The following is a 27,969-nucleotide window of genomic DNA, read 5'->3' as shown; positions in this document are numbered from 1 at the left end:
CGCTGCGGGCCCGGAGGAGGAGGCCGGAGGCCTGACCCAACAGGTCCACCCGGACAAACTGCTCCTGGGAGAAGCACCGGGGGCTCAGCACGGCATGGCACGCGGTGCTCATTTTAAGGCACTGGTTTACAAGACGAGTTCGGAGGAAACCAGCGCTGTGCAGACAGAGCCCATACTGTCGAAAAGCAAGGTCCCCATGGGGGAGAGCTTCCGCAGAGGCGGCCCTCGCCCTCCCCGAATCCAGGCGGCAGGGCAGGGACTCCATCAAGGTTCCGCCCAAACTGGCTCCGCTGGTGGCTGATAGGAAGATAAGCGAGACATCAAGGCAGCTGCCAGCCAAGAGCGGAACGGGCGGCTCTGATGCAAGGACGATGCAAGGATGGGATCCTGGAGGTGAGGCTGCCACCCTGCCTGCCCTCCCGGGCCACGGGACCCACGTGGGCAGGTAGGGATGTGAGAGCAGCGATGTACTCCCTGCATCACAGCCCAGAGGGAGGATATTGCAGGGAACCAGGACAAATGCTCAAGGAGGGAAGGAGGAGAGAAAAAAAACAAGAGAATAGATGGACGGGGAGACGGGTTTGACTCTCCTGGTCAACATCTAAGACTACCCCACGCTCAGGCACATGAGTGGGCTTCTTAGGGACACGGTCAATGGCAATACAAGGGCAGGAAGCCCAGACTACACTGCTCACTGCAGATCAACACAGGAGCCTGGGGCCGCTCCTACAGATGGGCTGAGTAGCGTCACCAATACCCTCAAAGGACACGAAGACCCCCTCACCCACAGGCAGAAGCCCTTTCCTAAAGGAGCAGGTGTCCCAACTATGTGCCAGGCATTGAACCACCAAACAACGTTTGGGTTTCCCTGTTCCAAAGACCCTAAGAAATAGGTATAAGTTAATAACACCCAGCATTGCTCAGGATTTGCTCCTGGCTCTGTGCTCAGAGATCACTCCTGGCTATGCTCAGGGGACCATAAGCCGTGCTGGAATGGAACCCGGGTCTGCCAGGTGTAACACCCTACCCATTGCACTAATGCTCTGGTGTCCCAGTAACATTAACATTTTACAGGCACCATTTAAAATGTGGAGTATTACCATTGTTGTACTAAGAGTAGCACACAACATTTGATGGGGTTTAACAAACAGATTAGTAATCCCTTATACAAGGGCTGAATGGCTCCAGCCAGGATGACATGCAACAATCTTCACACACTATGCTCTAAAGAAACTTTATTGGACCAATTTTAGCGAATTATTCATAACAAGCAATGCGAAATTTATGGCTTTTGGGGCTGGAGCAATAGCACAGCGGGTAGGGTGCTTGCCTTGCACGCGGCCGACCCAGGTTTGATTCCCAGCATCCCATATGGTCCCCAGGGGTGATTCCTGAGTGCAGAGCCAGGAGTAACCCCTGTGCATTGCCAGGTGTGACCCAAAAAGAAAAAAAAATTATGGCTTTGGTTCAGCTTTTGGGGCCACATTTAGGGATTTGGGGTGGAAACATTAAAAACATGATGGTGGGAAGGTGCAATGGTGGTGGGATTGGTGTTTCAATATTAAATGTAATGAATTATTGTGAACAACTTTATAAAAATGAAATTCAAAAAATGTGGAGGGAGATGGAGCGATAGCACAGTGGGTAGGGCGTTTGCCTTGTACATTGCCGACTTGGGTTTGATTCCCAGCATCCCATATGGTCCCCTGAGTACCGCCAGGAGTAATTCCTGAGTGCATGAGCCAGGAGTAACCCGTGTGCATTGCCAGGTGCAACCAAAATGTGGAGTATTGGGCCAGAGAAGGCTTTACAAGGCACAGGCACTGCATGCAGCATTACCACCAGCGACCCTAGTTCAAATTCCATGTGCACATGTGGTCCCCCTGAGTAGTACCACAGGTCACTCCTGAGCAAAGAGCTGGGAAAAGCCCCAAAGCACTATCGGGTGTGGCCCCAGTCTACACTCCTTCTCCAAAGAATACTGCTTTACAGTAAGTTAGTGAATCAATTAAGGAGCAAATAAAATGTAAAGTATTTCATATACATTCACAGAGCTCTCAGGAGAAGAGCAAGATGTTTTTGGTTCCAAATTCTGTGCCATGTCTCCTATTTAGTCAGACAGCAAAGGACTAAGGACTCAGGTCAATATAACTGAGAGGGACTCTTGGGGAAAATCCAAGCATGAACTGTACCCAGACCAGGGACAGATCTCGGCTGAGTGTGCAAGTTATTTGTGGGTACAGAGGTCAGTCTTCAAGCTCTTAGGAGATGCATGTGGCAGTACAGAAGATCCTGGTGTTTGCAATCTACTAGAAGGTTCTGCAGAACCATGAGACAGACAGGGCAGAAGGATGAAGCTAAAAAATCCCGTGGAACCAACGAGGAAACCCATTACATCAGGTTTACATGTGAGCGAATCCAACGTTTTCTTTTCTTAGTTGAGAAGTTAAAAGGAAACTGGAGAGATGGCATGGTGGGTTGGAGTGCATGCTGGGTGTCCCTGGCACCCAAGGCTACCTACATAAGCTAAAAGTAGCCTGAGTACTGCCAGGTGTACCCCCCTCCCTCACCCCCCAATAATCTACTGAGACTGTATATTCTCTCAAATGAAACAAGTATAGAGCAACTATAAACAAGTATAGAGCAGTATCAGCATGTTTTCAAAAAAACATTTGAAAACATGCTGATACTGCCAGAGTCTAGTGACAGGAGCTGGAGAGATAGTACAATGGGTAGGGTGCTTGCTTTGCACGAGGCTGACCCAGGTTTGATCCCTGGCACTGCCAGGAGTGAGCCCTGAGCACAGGATCAGGAGTAACCACTGAGCATCACCAAGTATACTCCAAAACAAACAAAAATGTCTAGTGACAGACTGGGTATATTCTCAAATAAAACAAGTATGGACCAACTATAAAACATTTTAAAACATACTCTGGGCTGACATGAAAAGAAGGGCTCCTAAGAGGCAAGAACAAAATAAGACAGAAATTCCTAGAAAGAGTCAAATGCCAAAGTTGGTTTTCAGGCTGAGCACTGTTTGAGCCTCTGAGCAATGTTTTTTGTCTGTTTGTTTGTTTTCTTAACAGCTTTTTTTTTTTTTTGCCTTTTGGGTCACACCTGGCAATGCACAGGGTTACTCCTGGCTCTGCACACAGGAATTACTCCTGGTGGTGCTCGGGGGACCATATGGGATGCTGGGAATAGAACCCGGGTTGGCTGCATGCAAGGCAAACACCTTATCTGCTGCGCTATCACTCAGCCCTTAACAGCTTTTCTTGAGCGCTAATTCATATACCATAAACTTCACCTTTTGAAAGTATATGATTTACTCATTCATTTTTAATTTTAATTTCCTTTTTTTTTTTTTTTTGTAAAACACCCAGCAGTATTCAGGGAAACATATGGGATGCTGTTGATCCCAACCTCTGTCGGTCACAGGAATGGCAAGAGCCCTACCTAGTGTGATATCACTCTGGCCCTCAGTGATTTGCTTTTTAGTCTATTCACAGAACTATGCAACCATCACCATGTAGTTTCAGAACATTTTCATCAGTCCCCGCCCCCCACCAGCTCTCCTTTCTCTCCACCTCTCACCCCCAGACCCACCAGCACTCTCTCCCTCCCCCTCCCCCAACCCCCAGACCCACCAGCACTCCCTCCCTCTCTACCCCTCCCTCACCCCTAGACCCACCAGCACTCCCTCCCTCCCCCTCCCCCAACCACTACACCCGAAGCACTGGTTTATTTTTGTCTTTATGGAATCGCCTATCCTAGACACTTCAGTCACCAGGTTAACATGTGGATCAGTACTTCATTCCTTCTTATTGTCTTTTTATTATACTGCAGGAATCTGTTATGTCTTCTCTAGCCATTCAACATTTGCTGAATATTTAGATCAGTGTTGCTGCTGGATCTGTGCAGTTATTTTGTGAGCACAGTTCATTAAATTCTGGAGCGCATATATTGACAAGAGGAATTACTGGGTGACATGCTGCTTTTTCCTTTTGAGGAACTGACAAATTGTTTTCTAAAGTGACTATCATTTTCTAATCCCATCAGCAATACATGAAGTGTCCAATTCCTCTATTGTCACACCAACACCTGTCATTGCTATAGCTATCCTGGGGTAGGAAGCACTATCTACTTGTGGTTTTGATTTGCATTTTCCTGAAGACAAGTGACACCAAACATGTTTTCATGTGCCTATGGACCCTTTGTTTGAGGAACTTCTATTTACACTCTTTTCTAAGCGTCCATCTTGGTGCTACGGGGCAAAAGTAATTAAAACCCAGGGTCCATCCAAGTTCATCATACCAGGAGACCCCTAAGTAAAGTTGGGTCTCAAGAGCCATCCTTTCAATATGAGGGTGGACAAGAAATTAATTCACTATCCAGAGGTAACCTTAAGCTAGTAGCTATCTCATTCTTGGCAAGGTACAGGAGTGTTGGGGCTCAGGTGGAGAATCTGCTTTATAATCTAAAGCCCCACTCCATGGTCTCATTTGACCTGTTTAATAGATTATCCATCTAATAGAGCATGGTGGATCTCAAAGAGTTGAAAAATTTCTAGAAATATAAGAGACTTGAAATTTCACATTGAAAATATCGAGTAAAGAGCTAGAGAAGGAATTATTAAAGTGGAAGATGTAGCAATAAACAAAACACTATCTAGAAACAGCTGAAAATGGTCCGTTTGAAGGAGGGTGCATCTTCTAAGGACTAACACATGTCTAACAGAGTTCCAATTACTATTCCCAACACTTCATGGGATAATGATGGAGAATAATTCAATGTTGTTAGATCAACAAATGATGAAAGAATCCCCATGAAATGCAAGGAAAACTAAAAAGAAAACCTCTGTAGACCACAGCGTGAGGACATTGCCGTACACAAAGAAAAAGAAAATCCTAAAAGCAAAAGCAGCTCAATTAAAAAGAAATGGTAATTTGCAGCTTACTTTGACAGCAACCATGGAAACCAATAAATAAGACAAAAGAACAAGACCTTTAATGAACCGGGACAAAAATAACTGTCAACTTAGAATTCAATGATTTGCATACTTAGCCTTTAAGATGGAGCAGAAAAACAATTTGAGAAAAACAAAAAACAGATGGGAGGTCTGAAATGGAAGAAGGAACAACGAGAAAAGAACTGAGCAACCATGGGGGCCGTGGATGAAACTGAACTGAGGACCACACACAACAATGACAACTCCTGACTTGCAGGTGGAAAAGAGGACAGAATGGAACCAACAAAAAACATTGTTAACTGTGAAGGCCTACAGTCTTCAGTTTGGTTAGGGTCAGGGTGAACATTCTGGTTCATTTTAACCTCGATAACAGACTACACACATAAGCAAAGACAGCTAGGCAGGGGCGGGAGGGGGTAGCTCAAAGGGCTGGCACACATTCTTTCACTGCAGGAGCCCCAGGTTGGATCCTGACACTGCTGGTTCTCCAGCACCACCAGGAGTGATCCCTGTGCATCAGCCAGAAGCAACACCTGGGCATCAGCAGGTGTGGCCCCAGAGCAAAAGTAAAAATAAGGCCAAAGAGACAGCACAGGTATTAAGAGCCTTGCCTTGCCTGTGACTCACCCCAGTTTAATCCTAGGCACTATGTCATCCTCCAAACACTGCAAGAAGTGACTCCCAAAGAAAGGGACCCTTCTACACTGCTGGTGGGAATGCCAGCTAGTTCAGCCCTTTTGGAAAACAATATGGACGGTTCTCAAAAAACTAGAGGTTGAGCTCCCATTTGACCCAGCAATACCACTGCTGGGAATATATCCCAGAAAAGCCAAAAAGTATAGTCGAAATGACATCTGTACTTATATGTTCATCGCAGCACTGTTTACAATAGCCAGAATCTAGAAAAAACCCAAGTGCCCTAGAACAGATGACTGGTTGAAGAAACTCTGGTACATCTATACAATGGAATACTATGCAGCTGTTAGAAAAAATGAGGTCATGACATTTGCATATAAGTGGATCAGCATGGAAAGTATCATGCTAAGTGAAATGAGTCAGGAAGAGAGAGACAGACATAGAAAGATTGCACTCATCTGTGGAATATAGAATAATAGACTATAAGACTAACACCCAAGAATAGTAGAAATAAGTACCAGGAGGTTGTCTCCATGGCTTGGAGGCTGGTCTCTCATTCTGGGCAACTCAGAGAAGGGAACACCAAGTAAAATGTGGTTGGAGGTCGTGGGGGAAGGATGATGCGGACCTAATATAGACTAGAGACTGAACACAATGGCCACTCAACACCTTTATTGCAAACCACAACACCTAATCAGAGAGAGAGAACAAAAGGGAATGCCCTGCCATAGTGGCAGTGTGGGGTGGGAGGAGACGGGCCTGGGGAGGGTGGGAGGGATGTTGGGTTTACTGGTGGTGAAGAATGGGCACTGGTGAAGGGATGGGTTATCGAACTTTGTATGGGGGAAACATGAGCACAAAAATGTATAAATCTGTAACTGTACCCTCACGTTGACTCACTAATTAAAAATAAACTATTAATATAAAAAAAAAAGAAGTGACTCCCAAAGCTAGAGTACTTCTCCAGCACCACAGGATACAATCCAAACCCACTGTTCCCCAAAAAGGAAAAAAAATGATAGCTTGGTAGTCCCCTTTTAGGTAGTCCCCTTTTTTGTCTTTTAGACAAAGCCAAACTTTAAAACTAATATGAGTGTGGGGTCTGGAGCAATAGCACAGCGAGTAGGGTGTTTGCCTTAAACTCAGCCAACACAGGTTCGATTCCCAGCATCCCATATGGTCCCCCAGCACTGCCAGGAGTAATTCCCATGTGCAGCACCAGGAGTAACTCCTGTGCATTGCTGGGTGTGACCCAGAAAGCAAATAAATAAATAAATAAATAAAAATTAAAATAAAAATAATAGGAGTGGGCTGGAGCCACAGCACAGTGGTTAGGGTGTTGCCTTGCATGCGGCGACCTGGGTTCGATTCCCAGCATCCTACATGATCCCTGAGCACTGCCAGGAGTAATTTCTGAGTGCATGAGCCAGGAGTAATCCTTGTGCATCACCGGGTGTGACCAAAAAAAAAAAAAGAGCAAGAAGAATGAGAAACACAAGAAGGAAAAGTTACTCCATGTCAAGCACGGCAGTCTAGGTGGCCACCAACATGGAAGGCGCAAGCGGCGGTTCCTGGAGACCAGGGTGCAGACTGAGACGCAAAAGAGCTGTCACGTGCATCAAAATGGAAAGCGCACAGTGATGGATGGAAGTAAGTCAGAGGCCAAAAGACTACGTGATTTATACTCTGCAAAGTTCAAAGTAAGCCAAGGCTGAATAATGATAACGGCAGAAAGACTGGGAACTTCCAAGACCACGCTGGACAGCGACGCCGCCTTCGAGGACGGTGGGAAGGGCCCAGAAGGCCCTCTCAATTAGGGGTGTGGTGTCTAGTAAACAGTTACTCACTTTATTGTTCTCGACCTGTGTAATACTGCCCATAGCAGTCTGACGGGAGCTCACGTCTGGGGACAGGGGACACCTCTGCAGAGGACACCTCCCTATTTCTCAATGATGCAGACTGGCTAGAGACTCAGGCCCCACCCTTTCAGGTTCCTGGGTAGACAAGTGGCATAGCCAGTGGGATTGACCCAGGACCTAGTTAACCAGGCTTTGGTCATCCCCAGAGTCAATCAACCTAATCACATCCAGGGAAAGCAGAAAGAAAGAAAAGAAAAGAAAAATCCAGAGCTAGGGGGCTGGAGCGATAGCACAGTGGATAGGGCTTTGCCGTGCATGTGGCCGACCCAGGTTTGATCCCCAGCATCCCATATGGTCCCCCGAGCACTGCCAGGAGTAATTCCGGAGTGCATGAGCGAGGAGTAACCCTGTGCATCGCTGGGTGTGACCCAAAAAGAAAAAAAAAATCCAGAGCTAGGAAGATAGTTCAAAGGGCTGGAGTACCTGCTTTGCATGCAGGAGGCCTGGGTTCAATCTCTGCCAATGCATGCTCCCCTTGACACTGCTAGAAGCAACAGTCAAGAACCCAGCCAAAAGCAGTCCTTAAGCACCACCAAGAGTGGCCCCAAAACAAAACAAAAAGGGAAAACGCATCATTAGAGAACAAAAGAGAGAGTAACATGCCCGCACAGAGCTTAGCCAGGTTCAATGCCCAGCACCACACCACTCGGAGTGAGCCCTGAGAGCAGAAGCAGGAGTAAGTCTGGGTGTGAGCACTACTGGGTGGCGACCCAAAAACCAGCCCCACATACACCCCAGTCAAAAGCAACATTAGCATCTCAGGGCAGTGCAGACCGGACCGACTGAAGTTTGATCTGAAAATAAAGGGAGATAGAAAAATCACTCAGGATTCCTGTCACCGTGGAAGGAAACCTTGACATCATCTCCCAAGTATAAGCTAGATGAATATCGAATACAGCAGTTGGAGAGCTCCTTAAACCTCTTCGTCTCTAAGGAGCTCCCTGGGCCTAGGAAGTCAGAAGCCTGCACGACTCAGCACACAGATCCTGTGGGTCAGAAGGGAAAGCCAATGCCAGGGGGTTTCACCGAGCCACACACCCTGGACCCTGGAGATCGCATCAGGCAACACACACTTTTTCTTTTCTGTCTTTGGGTCACACCACTCCTGGCACACAGCTTTCTGATCCTTTCTGTCTGTCTCGTTCTAGAACGCCCCTGCAGGAACACGGTATGTCTAGAACACAAACAGGAAGACTGGTGCACACCACAGTGCCCAATGAAGAAACAATAATAATGAAAAGTCAAAGATCTTCTCTGCTTGAGTCGGCCATAGAACTGAGTTGCTAAGGGGGCGGTGGAGAGTGAAGCAGTGCCAAGAGACAGGGTACAGGGACATTGGCACATGGGTGGTGGTTGTGATTTAGTGATGCTGTCTGCGTGCAATTTTAATATTAACACTACTGCAAAGCGTAGTGCCTAAAAGTTCCCTCTCTCTCTCTCTCTCTCTCTCTCTCTCTCTCTCTCTCTCTCTCTCTCTCTCTCTCTCTCTCTCTCTCTCTCTTTCTCTCGGCTGGGGACCAAATGCAAAGCCTCACACGCCAGGCAAGTGCTCTACTGCTGAGCCAATCCATGCTCCCAAAAGTTTTCCTCTTTCGAAAGTGACCTCGAAAGTGACCTCTGATGCTTGTCCATCCTTGATTGATACGAATTTCTTTTGCTTGTTTTCTGGGCCACACATCTGGTGATGCTCAAGTGTTACTCCTGGCTCTGTGCTCAGGAGTCACTCTGGGCAGTGCTGGGAAACCATACGGGGTGCCAGGAACGGAACCTGAACTGGCCGCATGCAAATCTCTCTGGCCTTTGTACAGATTCTTGTTGCATTCTTTAAAACTTCAATTCAACTATTTCTGTCCTGCCTTTTTGGAAACAAGGCATGCTATAAAGGATCGCTTTTCTCCCCAGAGTTATATTCCCTCCACAAAGAGGCTCCTCTGAGCGTGTGGCTTGAGAGAGGAGAAAGTGGGAGAGGCAAGAATAGCAGCCAGGCGAGAGCGTGGCCTGCTTTCCAGGCGTTCGACTCTAGCTCTGAAAAACAGGCCCAGACTTGAGCTTCTCGTCTCACTTCCGCTCGGGAACACTGAGGCCCCTCTCCGTGGGCCCTCGGAAGCGGATGTCATTCCCAGGTGTGTTACGACCACCTAACACCATCCAGCTGAAGGCACCGGGCCGGGTGTTGGACCAGCAGGTCTCCACGCTGCTCGGGGGAGCCGTGTGGTTTTCCTTCAGTTCAAGGTATGGTCCGGCAGGCTGAGGGCTCAGTGCCACACACAGACTACCGACCACCGAAAGGAGGGTCCGAGACGGAAACTCAGCAAACACAAATCCATTACACAGCACTCACCCTAAATGCGAACGGACCCACTTGGGAACAGCTAAGAAGTCCGGCCCACTGAGGGGAAAAAAACTCATTACACACACACACACACACACACACACACACACACACACACGTGAACACTCACAGAGTGGGTAGGGCTTTTGCCTTGCATGCGGCCGACCTGGGTTCGATTCCTCTATCCCTCTTGGAGAGCTGGGCAAGTATCCCGCCTGCACAGCAGAGCCTAACAAGCTACCCGTGGCATATTCAATATGCCAAAAACACTGACAACAAGTCTCACAATGAAGACGTCACTGGTGCCCGCTCGAGCAAATCGATGAACAATGGGACAACAGTGCTACAGTGCAGTGCTTCCAAGACGTAGTAGGGCCTGAAAAAGCAGTACCAGGGTTAAGGCACGTGCCTGGCATGTGGCTCTACCTGGCTCCCTTAAAACACCTCTGGGTGTGGCCCCCAACCCCAGTCTCAAGGCCCAAGTGGCAACTAATGTTTGCTTCCGGGCTAGAGTATACATACAAGAATTCAACCTCAGAACCTTCCCACTGGTGCCCAGGACATTTGGGGAGTCACGGGTGAGAATCATACAAATGAGAGGCCATGGTATGCGATGAAGGGCACAGGGGGTCCGGAAAGGCAATGATGTGGGAAGGGGCCTCCGCTGGAAAAACACTGAGACCCCTGGGAGCGTGCAAGTCCTGCAACCTGATGTGCGACTCCGGTGAGCACAGCTAAGTGTGGGAGCACCACAGCCAGGTGAGTCTGTGATCCCTGTTCGTCACAGCATCGATGACAACCAAGGGAAGAGGAGGAGGCAAGGGGGAGAAGCAGGCAGGGGTTCCCCCTAAACCAGGTGGGCTTCATGTCAAGTGAGATAGTAAATGAAAACTCATTTGACTTTGAAAACAAAAATGTTTACCATTCCCGGTGGTGCACAGGGGACCATACTGTGGTGCCGGAGATTCATTCGAACCCAAGTCATCCACAAGCAAGGCAACACCCTGGCCACTGTACTAGTGCTCTGGCCTTAGGCCAGTATTTATTTTCATTTAATATACTGTGGCTATGCCACTTATTTGAAATGTTCCACACATATTCTAGTATACAATAACTATTAAATACCATATCTGATGAGTGAACAAGTAGGCATTATTAATTTATACACTACAACCTGCAGCATTTCATCCTGGAAAAGACCTTGAAGAAATTAAGGCTCACTATCAAGGCATAGAGGAACACAAGAAAATGGGTGGGAATTTTCTTCTTAGTAACAAAAAAAGGGTGTGAGTCCTTTTTTCCAAACATTAACCTATGCATTATATAAAAGTCCAAACAAATGCCAACGAGCTTTAACAGCAGAGACTGCACGCAGTAGTATCCAACTATAAACATTTCTGAAAACTAGAGCTGGGGTGGTTGACTTCTGCTGTTAAATGTATTCCAGAACTGCAGATACGAAGACCTGGGAGCAAAGACTGGATCAGACTAGCAAGAACAGAACTGGGCCTGAGAGGAATCTGTCAGGAACCATGGGGCACAGGATTGGGCCAGAGAGACAGGACAGCAAATAAGGCATTAGCCTTGCATGGGCCCCACCTGGGTTCAATGCCCAGCACCCCATATGATCACCTGAGTTCGCCAGGAGTGATCCCTGGATGCAGAGCCAGGAGTAACCCTGGGCACTGCCAGTGTGGCCCCTTCCCTCCCCCTACCCCTCACCCCCCCCCCCAAAAAAAAAGACATTTGAGAATTGTGAATTTTCAGGTCATTTACCACTATATATATCATGCTGAGACAGATGGAAAAGCATCTGAAGACAAAGTGACAAACTGAGAGGCCAATTTTATGACTAATACTGAAATTAAAATCCAATGTTAAGGTTACACATGAAAGAGTACTGTAAAAGGGCCAGGGAAGTGGTTCATGGGCAGAGCATGGGCTTGCATGAGAGAAGTCCTGGGCTCGTCTCTGCCCCACAAGGACCTCACTCCTGCGATGCTGCGTGTGGCCTCGTAACTAAGGGCTACAAGGAAAATCCAGGCTAAGCATGAACATACAATTTTTTTTTTTTTGCTTTTTGGGTCACACCCAGCGATGCACAGGGGTTACTCTTGGCTCTGCACTCAGAAATTACCCCTGGTGGTGCTCAGGGGACCATATGGGGTGCTGGGAATCGAACCTGGGTCGGCTGCGTGCAAGGCAAATGCCCTACCCGCTGTGCTATTGCTCCAGCCCCTGCAATTTAATTTTTGGAGGGCCACATCTGGCAGTGTTCAGGGGGCCATATGTGGTCCTGGGTATCAAGCAGCAAGCAGCTTGTAAGACATGTGCCTTAACCCCGATATAATCTCTCCAGCCCTAACATGCAATTCATTATATTTGAACTGTCCACAGAAACAGAACTTTCTAAACATGACACCAAATGTAAGAAAAAATAAGATCAGGCTCAGACAGAACCAACAGGTTTTGTATGCAGGAGGTATGGGTTTGATCCCTGGCACAGCCTGACCCCTTTAAAAAAAAAAACACCCTAAAAAACTTAAATTTGATAAAACTACAGAATCCTCATAAGTAAAATTAAGACATGATCAATTGGAAAGAAAATCTGCAACATAAAATGAAGATGAATAGTCTCAAGATGCCTTTAAAATGCACATATTGGGGCTGGAGCGATAGTACAGTGGGTAGGGCAGTTGCCTTGCATGCGGCCAACCTGGGTTCAATCCTTGGCATCCCATATGGCTCCCCAAGCACCACCAGGAGTAATTTCTGAGAGCAGAGCCAGGAGTAACCCCTGAGCATCGGTGGGTGTGACCCAAAAAGCAAAAAAAAAATAAAATAAAATAAAATGCACATAAATGAGTGATGATGAACCAACATTACTTCTCTTCCTTCCTTTCCCCCTTTAAGGTGCTGGGGATTACGGTGTGCAGGAGTCACTCCTGGGCATGCATGGGGGATCCAGGCCACTGCCTCTCCCACACAAATGTGCTCCTTCAAGGCCACTGTCAGACTTGTATGTTCTTCATCCTTCCCTATGTTTCACTGAGTGATGAAAACATATACACACATGCACAAAGAATTCTTAAAGAGTTTGTAGCTAAAAACCAAACAAACCCCAAACTAGAAGGAACAACACCCGATTCTGAGGCTCAGAAACATGCTTCATCTGAGGGAACAGAGTATGCGGCAGAAAGGGAGATTCCAGGCACTCTCGGAGAAACCCCCAAACCAGAAGCAACAACAGGAGTAGGAACAGGCCCAGCGAAATCTGCTAAGGAAGGAACTGAAGACATTGAAGCTGCCAAGTTAATCATTCTCCCCATGGCCTCCAGCAGTTATGTCTGGAAACAGCTGCCAAGATAAAGCACTCTTTGTTTTGTTTTGTTTTGGAGCCATACCTGGAGGTGCTCAGGGGACCATCTTCAGTGATGGGGATCAAACCCAGGTCAGTCACATGCAAGGCAAGTGCCCTACCAGTCCCTAAGATAAAGCTTTAAGAAAGGAATATTCCCACTGCTCAGGTAATAGAGAAATGAAAAATCATTAGAACCAGTCATGTGATGAATAAAGCCATATGCAGTACCAGGGACTCGAGTTTCGTGGGCACCTGAGCAAGCCCTTACCAGCCATCTCATCTATAATGACATAATAAATAGACAATCCTAAATCACCCGACAGGGAAAACAGCCACTGGAGAGAAAAACAGACTCAACAAGCAGAACAAACAGAAACAGTAAGCGGCTTCAATGGACTCAAGATTGGTAAGTGATTCAATACAAAAGTCATCAGACTACAAAGGTAAGAGAATGGCACAAATGTTGGGAACTGTGAGGATCCAAACCCAAATAAAAACTCAGCAGATGGTTCTGAAAAAACAGACCATCCGAATCTAAGCTGCAAGAGTTAGTTTCCTAGAAGTCTGCAAAAAGAACCAAGACAGGAAGTCTGAGAAAAAAGGTAGCAGATATGAAAGATGGTTGAATTTCTCCTGGAACTTCTGGATTTAATAAGGACTTTTAGAAGAGAGAAGAAGAGAAGAACACAGACACTGAGTTCAAGAAGGATTGTACTTTGGGGCTGGAGTGATAGCATAGCGGATAGGGCGTTTGCCTTGCACTCGGCCAACCCGGGTTCAAATCCCAGCATCCCATATGGTCCCCTGAGCACCACCAGGAGTAATTCCTGAGTGCAGAGCCAGGAGTAACCCCTGTGCATCACCAGGTGTGACCCAAAAACCAAAAAAAAAAAAAAAAAGAAGGATTGTACTGTACTGAAGATAGGTTTGAATCTAACCTAGACACATAATGGTTAAGTGTGTAAGCCCTAGATATAGGATACTTAAAAATTCTGAAAGCTTTCAGGGAGATTTAAAAGAGGGAGATCTCGTTACTTAAAAAGAACGTAAGAGGGCTGGAGAGATAGCATAGGGCTTAAGTAACTTGACTTGCATATGGGCAACCCTTCTATCCTTGGTACCCCATATAGTCCCTTGAGCATCGCCAGGAATGGTCCCTTAGCACAGAGTCAGGAGTAATTTCTGAACATCGCTGGGTGTGACCCAAAAACTAATAAATGAATAAAAATATAAATAAAAAGGCATGAAAATCAGATTCCCATATAGGAATGGACTTGAAGCCTAGTAAAATACAAGTCCCATGACTTTAAAGGTATTACAAAATATAACAAAGGTTACAGTTGACTGCATGAGACTCGGACAGGTTCTCAACAGGGAACATGTCACCAGACTGGACCTGTTCTGAGAGTTTAGAGGTCCCTGGATCCTTCCAAGCTGGGGCGAAGGCTTTCTGCCTGTCCAGGCACACAGCCCAGCAGTATGGGGAAAACTGCAGGGCTAGTAATCCTCTTTATCCCAACCACACCAGCCTGAAACTCCAGTGTAATTACCTGACAGATTTCCCAAACTGCCTTTCACAAGTCATTCCAACTCTAAGGAACAATACTCCACCTACAGTTTCTGCCCACACCACCATCCTTCTCCATTCTCGTGGGCAATGTAATGTGCAAGTCATCACTGCAACTTCGTCTGTGCAAATGGCCATCATGAGAGCTCAAGGCTTCAGCAGACAAAGCTCAACAGGTCCATCCAAGGGAGCACTTCGAAAAATCGAGAAATATCCCCCCCAAAAGGATACCCAAAAGAAGCAACATTGAAAAAATTTAAACTTGGGGGCCAGAGCAATAGTACAGTGGGTAAGGCACTTGTCTTGCATGCAGCTGACCCATATTCCCTTCCTGGCATTCCATATCATCCTTCCCAAGCACCGCCAAGGAAAACTACTGAGTTGCAGAACCAGGAGTAACCTTTGAGTATTGCCAGGTGTGGCCACCCCACCCCTATGCCACTGCCTCCCAAAATTTAAACTTGGAGTAAAATATAAATATATAAATAATTATTTGGTAACCTGGGTAGCTTCAGACATCTGGCAGGAGATGATTCCTGAGACATCTTTTTGTTTGAGGCCACACCTGGCTGTGCTCAGGGACGGTAGTGATGGGGATTGAACCGGGTTTAGCCACTTGCAAGACAAGTACCCCCTTGTATTATTTCTCTGACCCAAAAATATGTTTTCTTGCTTGGGGGACCATATGGGATGCAGGGGATCGAACCTGCGCCAGTCACATGCCAGGCAGATGCCCTACCTGCTGCACTATCTCTCCGGTCCCACAAATAATCTTTTAAACAAGTATAGGGATAGCTAAATGAAGAACCGTCTGGTGTTTCTACATACACCTAACTGTTGAATTTTCTTAAGATTCATGGATACCACTCCAGGCAGACATTGAAGAGAAATGAAAATGTCTGTCCACACACACACACACAAAACAACATGTGAATGTTCTGAGTAGCAGCACTAATGATGGTTAAAAGGTAGCACTAACCCAGATGTCTGTGAATTCCTGAACAGGAAAATGAAGTGTGGTAGTGCCAAACAATACAGTATTCTTTGACAAAAATAATAGAACTACTGATTATACAATATGGTGGAGCCTTGAAAACATTATTACTAAGTGAAAGAAATGTCATAAAAGACCATATTGCATTTTCCATTGCCATGAAATGTCCCAAATAGACAAATTTTGAAAAAACAAAAATTAGGTTACTGGTTGCCCGTGTTTGCTGAGGAAGCGTTGGGGAGAAATAGAAGGTGCACATTAATGGGTGTAGGGTTTCTTCAGAGAATGATGAAAATGTTCTGAAACTGATTATGATAGTAGTTGAGCAACTACGTGAATGACCTGAAAGTCACTGAGCATTATAGTTTTATATGAACCAGTCATATAGTTTTACCTAAACTATATGTCATGCAAATGACGTCTCCAAAAGCTGTTATTTCTCAAAATTCAGGGAAAATAAGTGATACAGAGTGCAGGCTAGAAATAGGTAAGAAGGAGAGCATTTTGAATGGAATTGTGTATTCATATGCCTTCATTAATTATCTGGGCAGTTAGGAAAAATCTTTAAACATATAAATGGGGAACCAGATAGTATAGCAGGTAGGGCACTTGCCTTGCACACGGCTGACCTGGGTTCAAGCTCCAGTATCCCATATGGTCTCCAAGCTACTGCAGGAGTGATTCCTGTGTGCAGAGCCAGGAATAACTCCTGAGCATTGCTGGGTGTGACCAAAAACCACCACAAACAAAAATTTAAATAAAATTAAAATTATATAAATGGGTAAAATTTAAAGGTTGCAACTAAAATGGAATTTTTAACTTGGAATAGCTAGAAGGAAAAGTAGAAAATCAAGAATTTTAAATAGATTACCACAATAAATACAAATGTATTACATTTCTATACTGAAAGACAAGCTCTCAGACTGGGTAAGAAATAAAATATAGCTATATAAGATGGATATAGAAGATGTGCTCACAGCCAGAAGACAGAAAAAGTTATTTTTCTTTTTAAAGGCAGGATTTCTTTTAGGAAGATAGAAAGTATTTTGGAACTTGAGAGAAGTGGTGATTGCATAACACTGTAAATATACAAAATGCCATCTGGGTGTTCCATTTATTTATTTAGATTTGCCAGGGGGCTGCAGCAGTCCTCAGGGGCTGCTTCTGGTGCAATGTTCGGTGGTCACTTCAGATGTTGCTACGTGATCAAACCTGCGACTCTTGCCTTCAAAGCAGGAACACCAGACCTCTGAGCCATCACCCCAACCCTGTTACTTTGTAACGGTTATTGCTATGTGTCTTTCACCTCAGTTAAAAGTGAAAGGGATTAGACCATCTCAAATACAATGCTAAACCCTGAAACCTTGTAAAATAATATTAGAAACATAACAAAACAGAACACAGTATGGGGCTGAAGTAGATAGCACAGCGGCTAGGGCATTTGCCTTGCACACGGTCTATCTGGGTTTGATTCCCAGCATCCTATATGGTCCCCTGAGCACTCCCAGGGGTGATTCCTGAGTGCAAAGCCAGGAGTAACCCCTGTGCATTGCCAGGTGTGACCCAAACAGCAAAAAAAAAAAAAAAAAAAAAAAAAAAAAAAAAAAAAACACTGTAAAGAAAAGCAAATAAATCAAACTCAGTAATGAAAATTTTAAAATCCAGTCATTTATCAAAGGAATATATCATAGCTAAGTACACATTCTACGAGGAGGATGATATACAGCATTGGAGTGTATACACAAAATCTAAAAGTTAATACACAACAAAATACCCAGACTTATAAAACAGAGAATATACTTTCCAGGGATGGAAAGACTGAGGGTAGAGGAAACGTGTTAGAATTCAAAAGGTAAAAAAGTTCTGGGGATGGTGCCAGAGAGCTAGCTAGTATCGTGGATAAGGCACTTGCCTTTTAGGCAGCTAACCTGGGTTTAATTCTCTGTAATGCGTCCCCTCAAGCCCCACCAAGAATGACTCCTGAGCACAGTCAGGTATAAGCCCTGATTCCTCACTAAGTATGATACTCCCAAAGTCCAAAAAAACAACCAAAAAACAAAAAAAACACAAACAACTAATATGCAAATGAAACCATGTTCAACAACACGAGTCATCAAGAAAATACAAGCCCCTACTACAAATAAGATATCACATCACACCCTATGGGAAGGCAAGAAATCAAAAGACAGAAAGTGACGGAAGCATCTTGGTGGAGAAGCTGGAACCCTAATCCGGCTGGTGGAATTGTAAAGTAGTCAGTGGAAACACTCTGGAAACAGTCTAGCAGTTAATATTAAACAATGAGTTACCACATGATCCAGCCATTCTATTCTTAGATAAATGTCCAAGAAAAACCCATGTCCACACAAAAACTTCTACATCAAAATTCAAATATATTCATTAGTCAAAATGCAGTCACTCAATGCCCATCAAGTGATCTTTAAAAGTTTTTTCTTTTTTGGCTTTTTTGGGTCACACCCAGCAATGCTCAGGAGTTACTCCAGGCTCTGCACTCAGGAATTACTCCTGGCAGTGCTCAGGGGACCATAAGGGATGCTGGGGATTGAACCCGGGTCAGCCATATGCAAGGCAAACATCCCACATGATGGACTATCACTCCAGCCTGGATCTTCAAAAATTTTACATACACATATGTAACACCAAAGAATGACAATAAAACAAATGACAACAAAGTGAATAAAGAATTGAAGACTACTTCAGCATGGGTAACCCTGGAAGTAATTCTGCAAAGTGAAATAAGCTCCAAGGCCATATTTCAGGATTCCAGTAAGGTGAAGTGTCCAGCAATGTCCAGACCAATCCAAAGAGCTAAAAGAGAACTAGCAGTTACTCCAGGCTATGGGAAGCACAGACTGCAAAGTGACAACTAACAGGGAATGGGTGTCTCTCTTTTTTAGTTTTTAAGCCACACCCTGCCAGTATTCAGGGCTTACTCCTGGCTCTGTGCTCAGTGATCCCTCCTGGCAAGCTTGGCAGACCTTATGGGGTGCTGGGGACTGAACCCGGGTCAGTCACGTGCAAGACAAGAGAAACGGGCATTTTTCTAAGATGACAAAAAAAAATATTCTACAATCAGATAGCGCTGACAGTAAACTGATTTAAGAATATTCCAACAATCACTGATTTGTACACTTAAAATTTTATTTATGTGGTAGTGATGGGAACCAAACCCAGGATCTTACTTATGTAAGCAAATTAATGCTGAATTAACTTATACACTTCTAAATAGTTAGTCTCATTATGACTCATCTGTCAATAAAGCTGCTTTTTAAGAGGCATGTGCCAGGGTTGAGATATGGCTTGATAGCAGAGCATGTGCCTTGCATACGTGAGGCTCTGGTACAATTCCAGCACTGCAGTGTTCCCCAAGCACCCCAAGTGTGGCCCCCAAACAAAATTCCCAAACCCTTAGAAACTGTAAGCAAAAGGATGACTTTTACTATATACCTCAATAAACTTGACTTAAAGGAGATTCACATATTTTTTACTCTACTCTAAGTACTCACCAGAAAATATTAAAGAATACTTAGAAAGGAACCCAGCATTTGCCTTCTACATGGCCGACCGGGTTTGATTCCTGGCACCCCATAGCCCCTGAGCACTGCCAGGAGAGACCCCGATCTCAGAGCCAGGAGTAAGCCATGAGCACAGCTGGGTGTGGCCCCAAAACAAACAAACAAAAAGAACATCCAGAAAGGTGAAGAGATTACAACACTAGTGAGAGAAAAGGAAAACCCCACACACTGACAGACAGGAGCATGGCTGTTGATGAAATACTATGTGGCCATTAGGAATGTCATTAATTAATTATTGCAGGCAGGAGACCCGGGCTCACTCCCTAACACAACACGGTCAGAGCAACCTCTCCAGCTTGAGTACGAAGTAGCGTGCACACCCCCACCACCAAAAAAAAAAAAAAAAAGTGAAAAACAATCATTGATGAGGAAAGGTGATTTATCTGGTCTTAGCAAGAAAGTGGGCACATTCAGACACGGTGATAAATAAGGAAGTTACTATAGAGCGGGGTGTGGTGCTGGCAATAGTGAGCAAGGGGGAATGAAGAGCTATCAGTAGTTCTTGGCCAGGAGCCAGAGCACAGCGGGAAGGGCATTCATTTGCCTTGCATTCAGCAACCAGGTTCAATCGCCAGCATCCCATATGGTCCCCTGAGTCCTGCAAAGAGTGACCCCTGAGTGCAGAGCCAGGAGTAAGCCCTGAACACAGACATGGGTGACTGGGAAAAAAAAAAAGCTATCAGCAGTTCTTTTTTTTAATTTTATAAAGTTGTTCACGATAATTGATTACATTTAATAGTCAAACACCAATCCCATCACCATTACACTTTCCCACCACCGTATTTTGAATGTTTCCACCCCGAACCCCAAACCCTCCCCCAAAGCAGAACCAAAGAAATTTATTTTATATTGCTTGTTATGAATAATCTGCTAAAAATTATGCCCAAAAATTTCCTTAGAGGAAAGTGTGAAAATTGTTGTATTTCACCCAACAGCCATTAAGCCCTTCTATAAGAGATTACTAACATGTTAAAGGTTGAGTCTTGTGTGCTTATACATATAAATCTGTATTTATATATACATATATATATCACCCTAAAATTGGTTGCCTTCTACTTTAAACCCCATCAACTGTGGTGTGCTACCCTTGGTATATTAGTGGTGTAAAATATGGGATGTAACAAATGAGGTTATGCATTCCAGGAATTCTAAGATTTAAAATATGATTAGCTATCAGCAGTTCTTTTTTTTTTTTCTTTTCGGTTCACACCCAGCAATGCACAGGGGTTACTCCTGGCTCTACACTCAGGAATTACTCCTGGCGGTGCTGGGGGACCATACGGGATGTTGGGAATCGAACCTGGGTTGGCCGCATGCAAGGCAAACGCTCTACCCGCTGTGCTATCACTCCAGCCCTATCAGCAGTTCTTAACTGCTCCCCCAGTTCTCAAAAAAGAAACCCTATTTGTCACCCCACCAACAACAACTAAGTTTGCTCACACCAGTAAGCAAATGAACGAGGGGCTAATGTCCCTCCCTGGATGCTGTGAAGCCACCAATAGCAGGAAAGGTGCAATTAACAGCTTCTGACAAGTCACTTTTACTCAAGTACTCCCAATCGGTCTAAGATCACGGCATCCCATGAGCCATGGGTCAAGCTCTGATTGTTTCTAGCTTGTTATAAAAGTTCAAAAGGAAGGAAGTGACCACAATTTGTTTTGAACATGGCATGATGCTGGCACAGCCGGGTGTTGCCACAGGGCCGGGTAAAACCATGCACCCTGCGATAATGTCAGGGCTGGACATTTGGACAACTGATTTGGAGAAGCATTGTGTTTTGTTCTCAATTATTTCATTTTCCTCTGGTTCAAGCAGGAAGTCAGAGGCTTACTAATTCTTTGTCTCAGGATTGGATTCCACACCCCCCTCACCACTTCCCCCCCCCCATTGCCTACCCCCCAGGCAGAAAGTAACATTCTTCTGGAGGCAAGTTTCTCCTATCCTCAGAGCAGAGACAATTGCTTGAAATGGGCCTCTTCCCCAAAAGAAATAAGGGGCACTCATTTTTATTGCGTGCAAAAAATCATGCATTGTAAATTGCATCCTGATCCAGACAGTAAAACACAAACAGGGCGGCTGGAGAGACAGATAGAACAGAGGGTAAGGTGCTTGCACCTTGCATACAGCCAGCACGGTTTCAATCTCCCAATCCCCCACAGGGTGATCTCTGAGCACAGAGCCAGGAACAAGCCCTGAGCACTGTCAGCTGTGGTCTGAAAACCCTAACATCCACTGTCACTGTCACTGTCATCCCGTTCCTCATCGATTTGTTCGAGCGGGCACCAGTAACGTCTCTCATTGAGAGACTTATTGTTACTGTTTTTGGCATATCCAATACCACAGGTAGCTTGCCAGGCTCTGCCGTGCGGGCTCCATACTCTCGGTAGCTTGCCGGGCTCTCCGAGAGGGGCGGAGGAATCGAACACGGGTCGGCCGCGTGAAAGGGGAACGCCCTAACGCTGTGCTATCGCTCCAGCCCTAACCTCCACAAATTCAGAATAAATAAAATATGAACAGGGGCCAGAGAGAAAGCTCAAAAGGGTTAGAGTATTGGGTGCCCCAGGCTTGATCCCTGGCACAACATGACCCTCCCACGTGGGAGCAAACCCCAGCAATACTGAATGTGCTCCTCCCAAAGCCGAAAAACCACAACGCAACAGAGAGAGAGTACGGAGACCGAGATCCTTGCCTTGCCTTAAGCAGCCCCTGGGAAGGTCTCTAGCACCGCAATCAGTCCCCACAGACAGACCCCAGAGCAGCCCCCAGCACTGATCCTGGCCCACCCCCACTCCCACCCCCACCCCCAGGTGTTTTCAATTAGTAGGTTCACACTTCTAACCCAAATTAAAACTGGTAGAATTTTTGAAGAAAAGATAACTTCAGAATAGGAACCAAACCCTCGAATCTGTGCATCTTTTCACACGCAAGTGTAAAATTCCCTAGAGAAAATCTCCGCCCGAGAACGGCACACGCAGAAGGAGGGCTGCCTCGGCACGGGCTGTACCAGGGACTGGGAACGCGCCAGTCCCTGCCAGCAGGTGCCGGGACTCAGACAGGGCACCTCCTGCCCACAGACTGCGAGCCCTGCTAGGATCTCAGCCCCCCACAAATGCTCAAGGCATGGTGAGTGCACAGTGCACCCCAAAGTCAGGAGAGGAAACAGAGGCAACATAGACATTGGGGGGGTGGGAGTGGGGGGGACACAGGGGAGGAAGAAAAGGAGATAGAAAAAAAAACAAAAAGAAAATATATGTTTAAAAAAAACTAAGGAATGAAGATGTAGCTCAGCATATGCCTTACATGTGGGGGGCCAGGGGTTCCAGCCCCCGCCCCCCAGGACTACTAGTAGCAGCACTACTGGGTGTGATCCCAAACACACACACACACACACACACACACACACACACACACACACACACAGAGTCTCTCTCTCCCCCGGCTTCACTCCCAACCAAGACATACATGAGTTTTCCAGATTAAGAGACTGTATCAGCTCCCTCAAATATATTTTTCATTTATTTGCGTTGAGGAGGGAGGTCACCCCCAGCAGTGCCTAAGGGGCTACGCCTGGCTTTGTGTTCTGGAGTGACCCCTAGTGATGCTTGGGGGACGGTATGTGGTACTGACAATTCAAACCAGGGTCTTGCTGCTGTCACAAGCTGCATGTGGGGGCTAAGCCACAGTACAGCGGATATGGCTTTTGCCTGACACATGGATGACCTGGGTTTGATCCCAGTTTCCCATATGTGTGTCTCCCCTCCCCGCCATCTTCCCCCCCCCCCCACCGGCCATCAATGTCAAGAGTAATTCCTGAGTGCAGAGCCAGGAGTAAACTCTGAATATCACCTGGTCTGGTGAAAAACAAACAATCTTAAACAACAACAGAGAAGGAAGGAAGGAAGGAAGGAAGGAAGGAAGGAAGGAAGGAAGGAAGGAAGGAAGGAAGGAAGGAAGGAAGGAAGGAAGGAAGGAAGGAAACACACTGACAGGAAGGCGTGTTGTTATGACTACACACCTCTGGGGAAAAAGAAGATTCTATAAACATTCTGAAATAAAATGGAACATAAAGCCTTTATCAAAGTATCAGAAGAGGGGTGTCAAAGCGATAGTACAGAGAGTACAGTGGGTAAGACATCTGCCTTGCACACAGGCGACTCAGGTTCAATCCTCATCATCCCATATTGGCCCCCAGGCATCGCCAGGAATGACCCCTGAGCGTAGAGCCAGGAGGAACCCTGGAACATCACCAGGAGTTGCCCTCAAACCAAAAAAAGACACATCAGAACAGGACTTGGGCATGGTTCAAAGGATTATAGCAGCCTTAGTTTGCTCCCCAACACTACTTGGTCCCCGAAGAAATGCCAGGATTGGGATTTGAATAGTAATGGCAAATGAATAGTAAAAGATCAAAAAAGTGAGACAACAATGAAAACTTTCAACTTCCTGGGGAAAAAAGAACTCCTAATGTACTGAGTCAAGTTATTAATTACGGTGAACAGTTGCATATATTGTTGAATACATTGACACATGTATTCATTTTTTTAGAGGGGGCTCTAAATGGAGGTGCTGGGAGAGGGATTACTCCCTGCTCTGTGCTCAGGGTTCCACTCCCGGCAGTGTTGGGGATCAAACCTGGGCTTCTTACATGCAAAGCAGATGCTCATCCCATTTAGTTCCCTTCCCAGTTGAAATTTCTTATGAAATATTAAAGGCTATGTGTGGGGCTGGAGTGATATCACAGCGGGTAGGGCTTTTGCCTTGCACTCGGCTGACCAGGGTTCGATTCCCAGCATGCCATATGGTCCCCTGAGCACCGCCAGGAGTAATTCCTGAGTGCAGAGCCAGGAGTAACCCCTGTGTATCGCCGGGTGTGACCCAAAAAGCAAAATAATAAAAAAAAACTACCTGTGCATGGTGAGGTGGGGTGGGAAGGGGTAGCAGGGAGGCAGGAGAGAGGGTTCTGGCTGTGAGAAGAGCAGAGATCCTTCTGCAGGGAGGAGAGAGGGAGGGGACGACTGTGACCAGCTGTGCCTGCCCTGGGGAGCAGGTCTGAAGAGAAGGCTGGCGGGAGAGATGACCTTGACAGAGAAGCTGAGATCCTTCCATTTCCTGAGGAAAGTTGGACAGTGGAGGTAAAATAAGTGACTGGGTATAGAGAGATCTAAAACACGGGAAAAAAAGAGGATGACTGGCTCCAGGGAAACCAAGAAACTAGGTAGCACATGGAAAGCACTCAATGAACGACTCCGCTATGAACTCCCCTGAGGTCAGACGGGTCACTGATCTATTCTGAGTCCCTCAACTTATGAGGCTTCTTTTCAGGAAAAAAAGAAAAGATACAGTGCACCCCACCCCTCCCATATCTATCTTCTTAAAACCAACAAAAAGCCCCACTTCAGTCCAGAGCTAATATGCACCCCAGTGGATGGTTCCAGAATCACCCACTCTGGGAAACGCTGCCAGACCTACATAATGCACAGGAGGAGGGAAGGCCTGTGAAGAACGGCCTTGGGGAATGGGTGTTTGGACAACTCACGCCTCATCTTTCAGAATTGGATGCCAATGGATAATGCCTCCAATTGGTGGGGAATTGCAGAGAAGGATTCAGAGATGTTATTTAGAACAAGAGATTTGAACATGGGTAGTGGGTACTGCGTACTGCATGGGTAGTGGGTACTGCGTACTGCTGGAGATGGTGGCCGGAAACTTCTATCTCTGCCGATAGAACCCTTTAACTCTACAGAAACAGGTGAACACAGAGCTCTGTCAAAAATAAAAACTATGAAACCCCATCATGCAAGCTTTGTAACTGTGTATCTCATGGTAATTCAATTAAAAAAAAATAAAGTAGTAAGAAGAATCATTTTTAAATATTTTTCCACCCATCACACCTGCCCCCCACCCCAAAATTTATTGAAATAAAAAGAGATACATGCCCAGGGCCAGGGTTCAGGAAGGAGACAGTACAAGGGTTAAGGGGCTTGCTTTGCTTACAGCCAACTCTGGTTCAATCCTGGGCACCACTCTGTCCCCTGGGCACCACCAGGGGACACTCCTGAGCAAAAAAAAATAAACCTAAAAAGCTCCTGAGCATTCCCCCCTCCAGCCCCGCCCCCCCAGAACTGTGGCCCCCAACACGCCCACCTCCAATAAAACAGGATACCTGTCCAAGTACAAATTGTAATTATTCTAGTGAAGGCACTGGGGGCTACTTACATTATGTTCCTTCACTTTTCTAGATGTTGGGAAAGTGGGGAACCCAGAGGCCACCGACCATAAAGGAAAAGAGGAGCTTTCCTGGCCAATCCCACCAGCCCACACACCAGCACTGCTATCTGAGCTTCCGTTTGCTCTGCTGCCCCAGGGGCGCCTGCCAGCTCCCTCACGCACAGGGCAAATATTTGCTGAATTCCTATAAGCCAGGCCCTGCAAGGTGATCCCAGTATCCCCAGCTTTTCACTGGGCCCCCAGACATCCGTAATTCCAGCTGCAGGAACCGGAGTGGGGGAGGGGCCAGGCCAAAGCGCCTCATCCTTTGTGTTCCCTGGGATCCTCTGGGGGACGGGAGGGTCTGCAGAGCACAAGGTCTGCAGAGCACAGCGGACACAGGAGGCCTCGCCCTGGGCTGCTGGAGGACTTCCCGGCCTCCACTCACTTCTCCGTCCTCCAGCTCCCTGCCTCTGCCTGGCCCAGAAGAGTTTAGAGGAGAACGGAGGGACGGGACGGGAGAAGGGGCACTGGTTAACAGCAGGCAGGCCTGGGTCTGAATTCCAGTACACACACGCACCCTGACACGCAGGGCTGAGTCACTTTCCCACCTCTGCCTTCAGGGTCTGCCCAGGTAAAATGGGGGTCATGCTGGAAGCCACCTTCACCATCTAGGTTATCTGTGAAGGTTATCTGAGGGCAAAAATGGCCTCTACAGGGCTGGACAGGTCTCAGGAAGATGGAGAAGCCCAATCCACAGTGGCTACCACTGGCTTTCCCAAAGAGCAAGTTCTCCACAAAGGTCTGTGAGGAACTGGGGGGCCATGAATCCAGCACTTGGCCTCCAGGGCCCCCCTTCTCCACCCAGAAATGATCACTGCCTATAACTGGAGGGGCACCCACCCCACCCCTCCCCCCGACACACACACAGGCCCTGGGGCTCCATTTGGTACACTTTTCCTGAGGCATCTCACCTCGATTTCTGATTCTTTATTGTGTTTTAGCTAACATGGTTACAGGAGCGCTGACTTGGGCAGTTTTATTGTACAAGAAGACTATACCTTACTTCCCTGCAACTTGTAAGTCATCTCAAATTTACTACCAAGGAGGCAATTAAGAAAAGGGAGCCGGGAAGGAGCACAAAGACCTGGCGGGCATGCTTTACAGGCAGGAGACCCTGGTTCAGTCCCTCAGCCAAAGTAGACCGGGGGCACCCCCTCTCCCGCACCCCTACCCCCAAGCAAGAATGAGGGGGAGGGGATATCGCCTCCTCTCCCCACAACCACCCAAACCGAAAAAAAGTAAACAAAAGTCCAGACGAACACAAAGAAAGACGACTCTCTTCTCCCATCTCCGGAAGCCCTGCATGTGAGAAGAAAGTCACAGGTGTCCCTGCCACCCACGGGCACAAACTCAGGAGGCTCCCGAGCTTCCTGCTCCCGGGCAATAACGCCCTGACCACCGGCGCCCGGAGGGGCCTGCATGTATGGGTTTCTCCGGGCGCCGAGAGCCGTGTCACCACCCTCCTCCAAGATAACCCCGGGTGGGGCTCGGGCCAAGCTGGGACGGGAATTCTCTGAGTTTTTGCACACTGGGAAGAACGCAGAGCTCGGCAAACAAGGGGTCCTGCAAAACCCCGGCGGCGATCTGAGCAGGCCGCCTCGGAAGGAGCCCGGGGCGTGCCCGGAGCCGGATCCCTCGGCGCCCCCCGCGCCCCGCGCGGGCCACTCACGATCTCGGCCACGATGAGCAGTCCGGGCAAGGTGCGGAGGAACTCCCGGTCGTAGGCGAAGCTGCTGCTGCTGGTGGAGAAGTTCTCGGCGAAGGAGCTGGCGGTGGTGGTGACGGTGTGCGAGCGCGCGCGCTGCGTCTCCTCCATCGTCGCGCCTCGGCCGGGGTCTCCCCGGCGCGTCCGAGGCTGGACGCGCGGCCCTCCTGAGCCCGGGTTGGGGGGGGGGGGGCGGGGAACACTGGGGGGGGCGGGGGGAGGGGAGCGCGGTGGCGCGGGGCGGGGGGGACCCGCCGCGGAGGGGGCGAGGGAGGGGGACCGATCCAGCCGCCGCGCGCGTCCTGCGGGTTCGCGGCGCCCCCCCTCGCCTCTGCGCGCGGGCTCCGGGGCTGCGCGGGGGCCCCACCGCAGAGCGAGACCCAGCCGGGGGGAGGCCGCGGGGCGGCCGGGGGAGGCGGTGGAGGCCGGCCGAGGGGCGGGGCCGCGCGAGGGGCGGGCGCGGGGCGGGCGGGTGCGGGACCGCCCCTTCGAGCGCCGCGCGCCGGCTCCACCTGTGGCCCGGACCGCGCCGCCCCGAGGGCGCTCGGCTGCGCGGGGAGAGGGGGCGCGCGGGCTGGGAGCGGGGCGTGGGGGGGCCGGGTGGGGGCGCGCGGGCCGGG

At 47.6% G+C, this 27,969-nt stretch overlaps 1 protein-coding gene across 1 annotated transcript in view; it reads right to left on the bottom strand.

Annotated features, from left to right (window-relative positions):
* Nucleotides 1-27,760, bottom strand: part of CMTM8 (CKLF like MARVEL transmembrane domain containing 8) — an 89,864-nt gene extending 62,104 nt beyond the window's left edge. The window contains exon 1 of the mRNA XM_004603950.3: nt 27,314-27,760. Coding sequence (XP_004604007.3) covers nt 27,314-27,460 — 147 coding nt within the window. The 5' untranslated portion in view covers nt 27,461-27,760. The remainder of the gene's footprint in view (nt 1-27,313) is intronic.
* Between the last annotated feature and the right edge of the window lie 209 nt (nt 27,761-27,969).

The sequence above is a fragment of the Sorex araneus genome, chromosome 4 (genome assembly GCF_027595985.1).
Source record: "Sorex araneus isolate mSorAra2 chromosome 4, mSorAra2.pri, whole genome shotgun sequence".
Classification (NCBI taxonomy): Eukaryota; Metazoa; Chordata; class Mammalia; order Eulipotyphla; family Soricidae; genus Sorex; species Sorex araneus.
The sequence above is the reverse complement of the archived record's forward strand: the minus strand, read 5'-3'. Positions and strand labels throughout refer to the sequence as shown.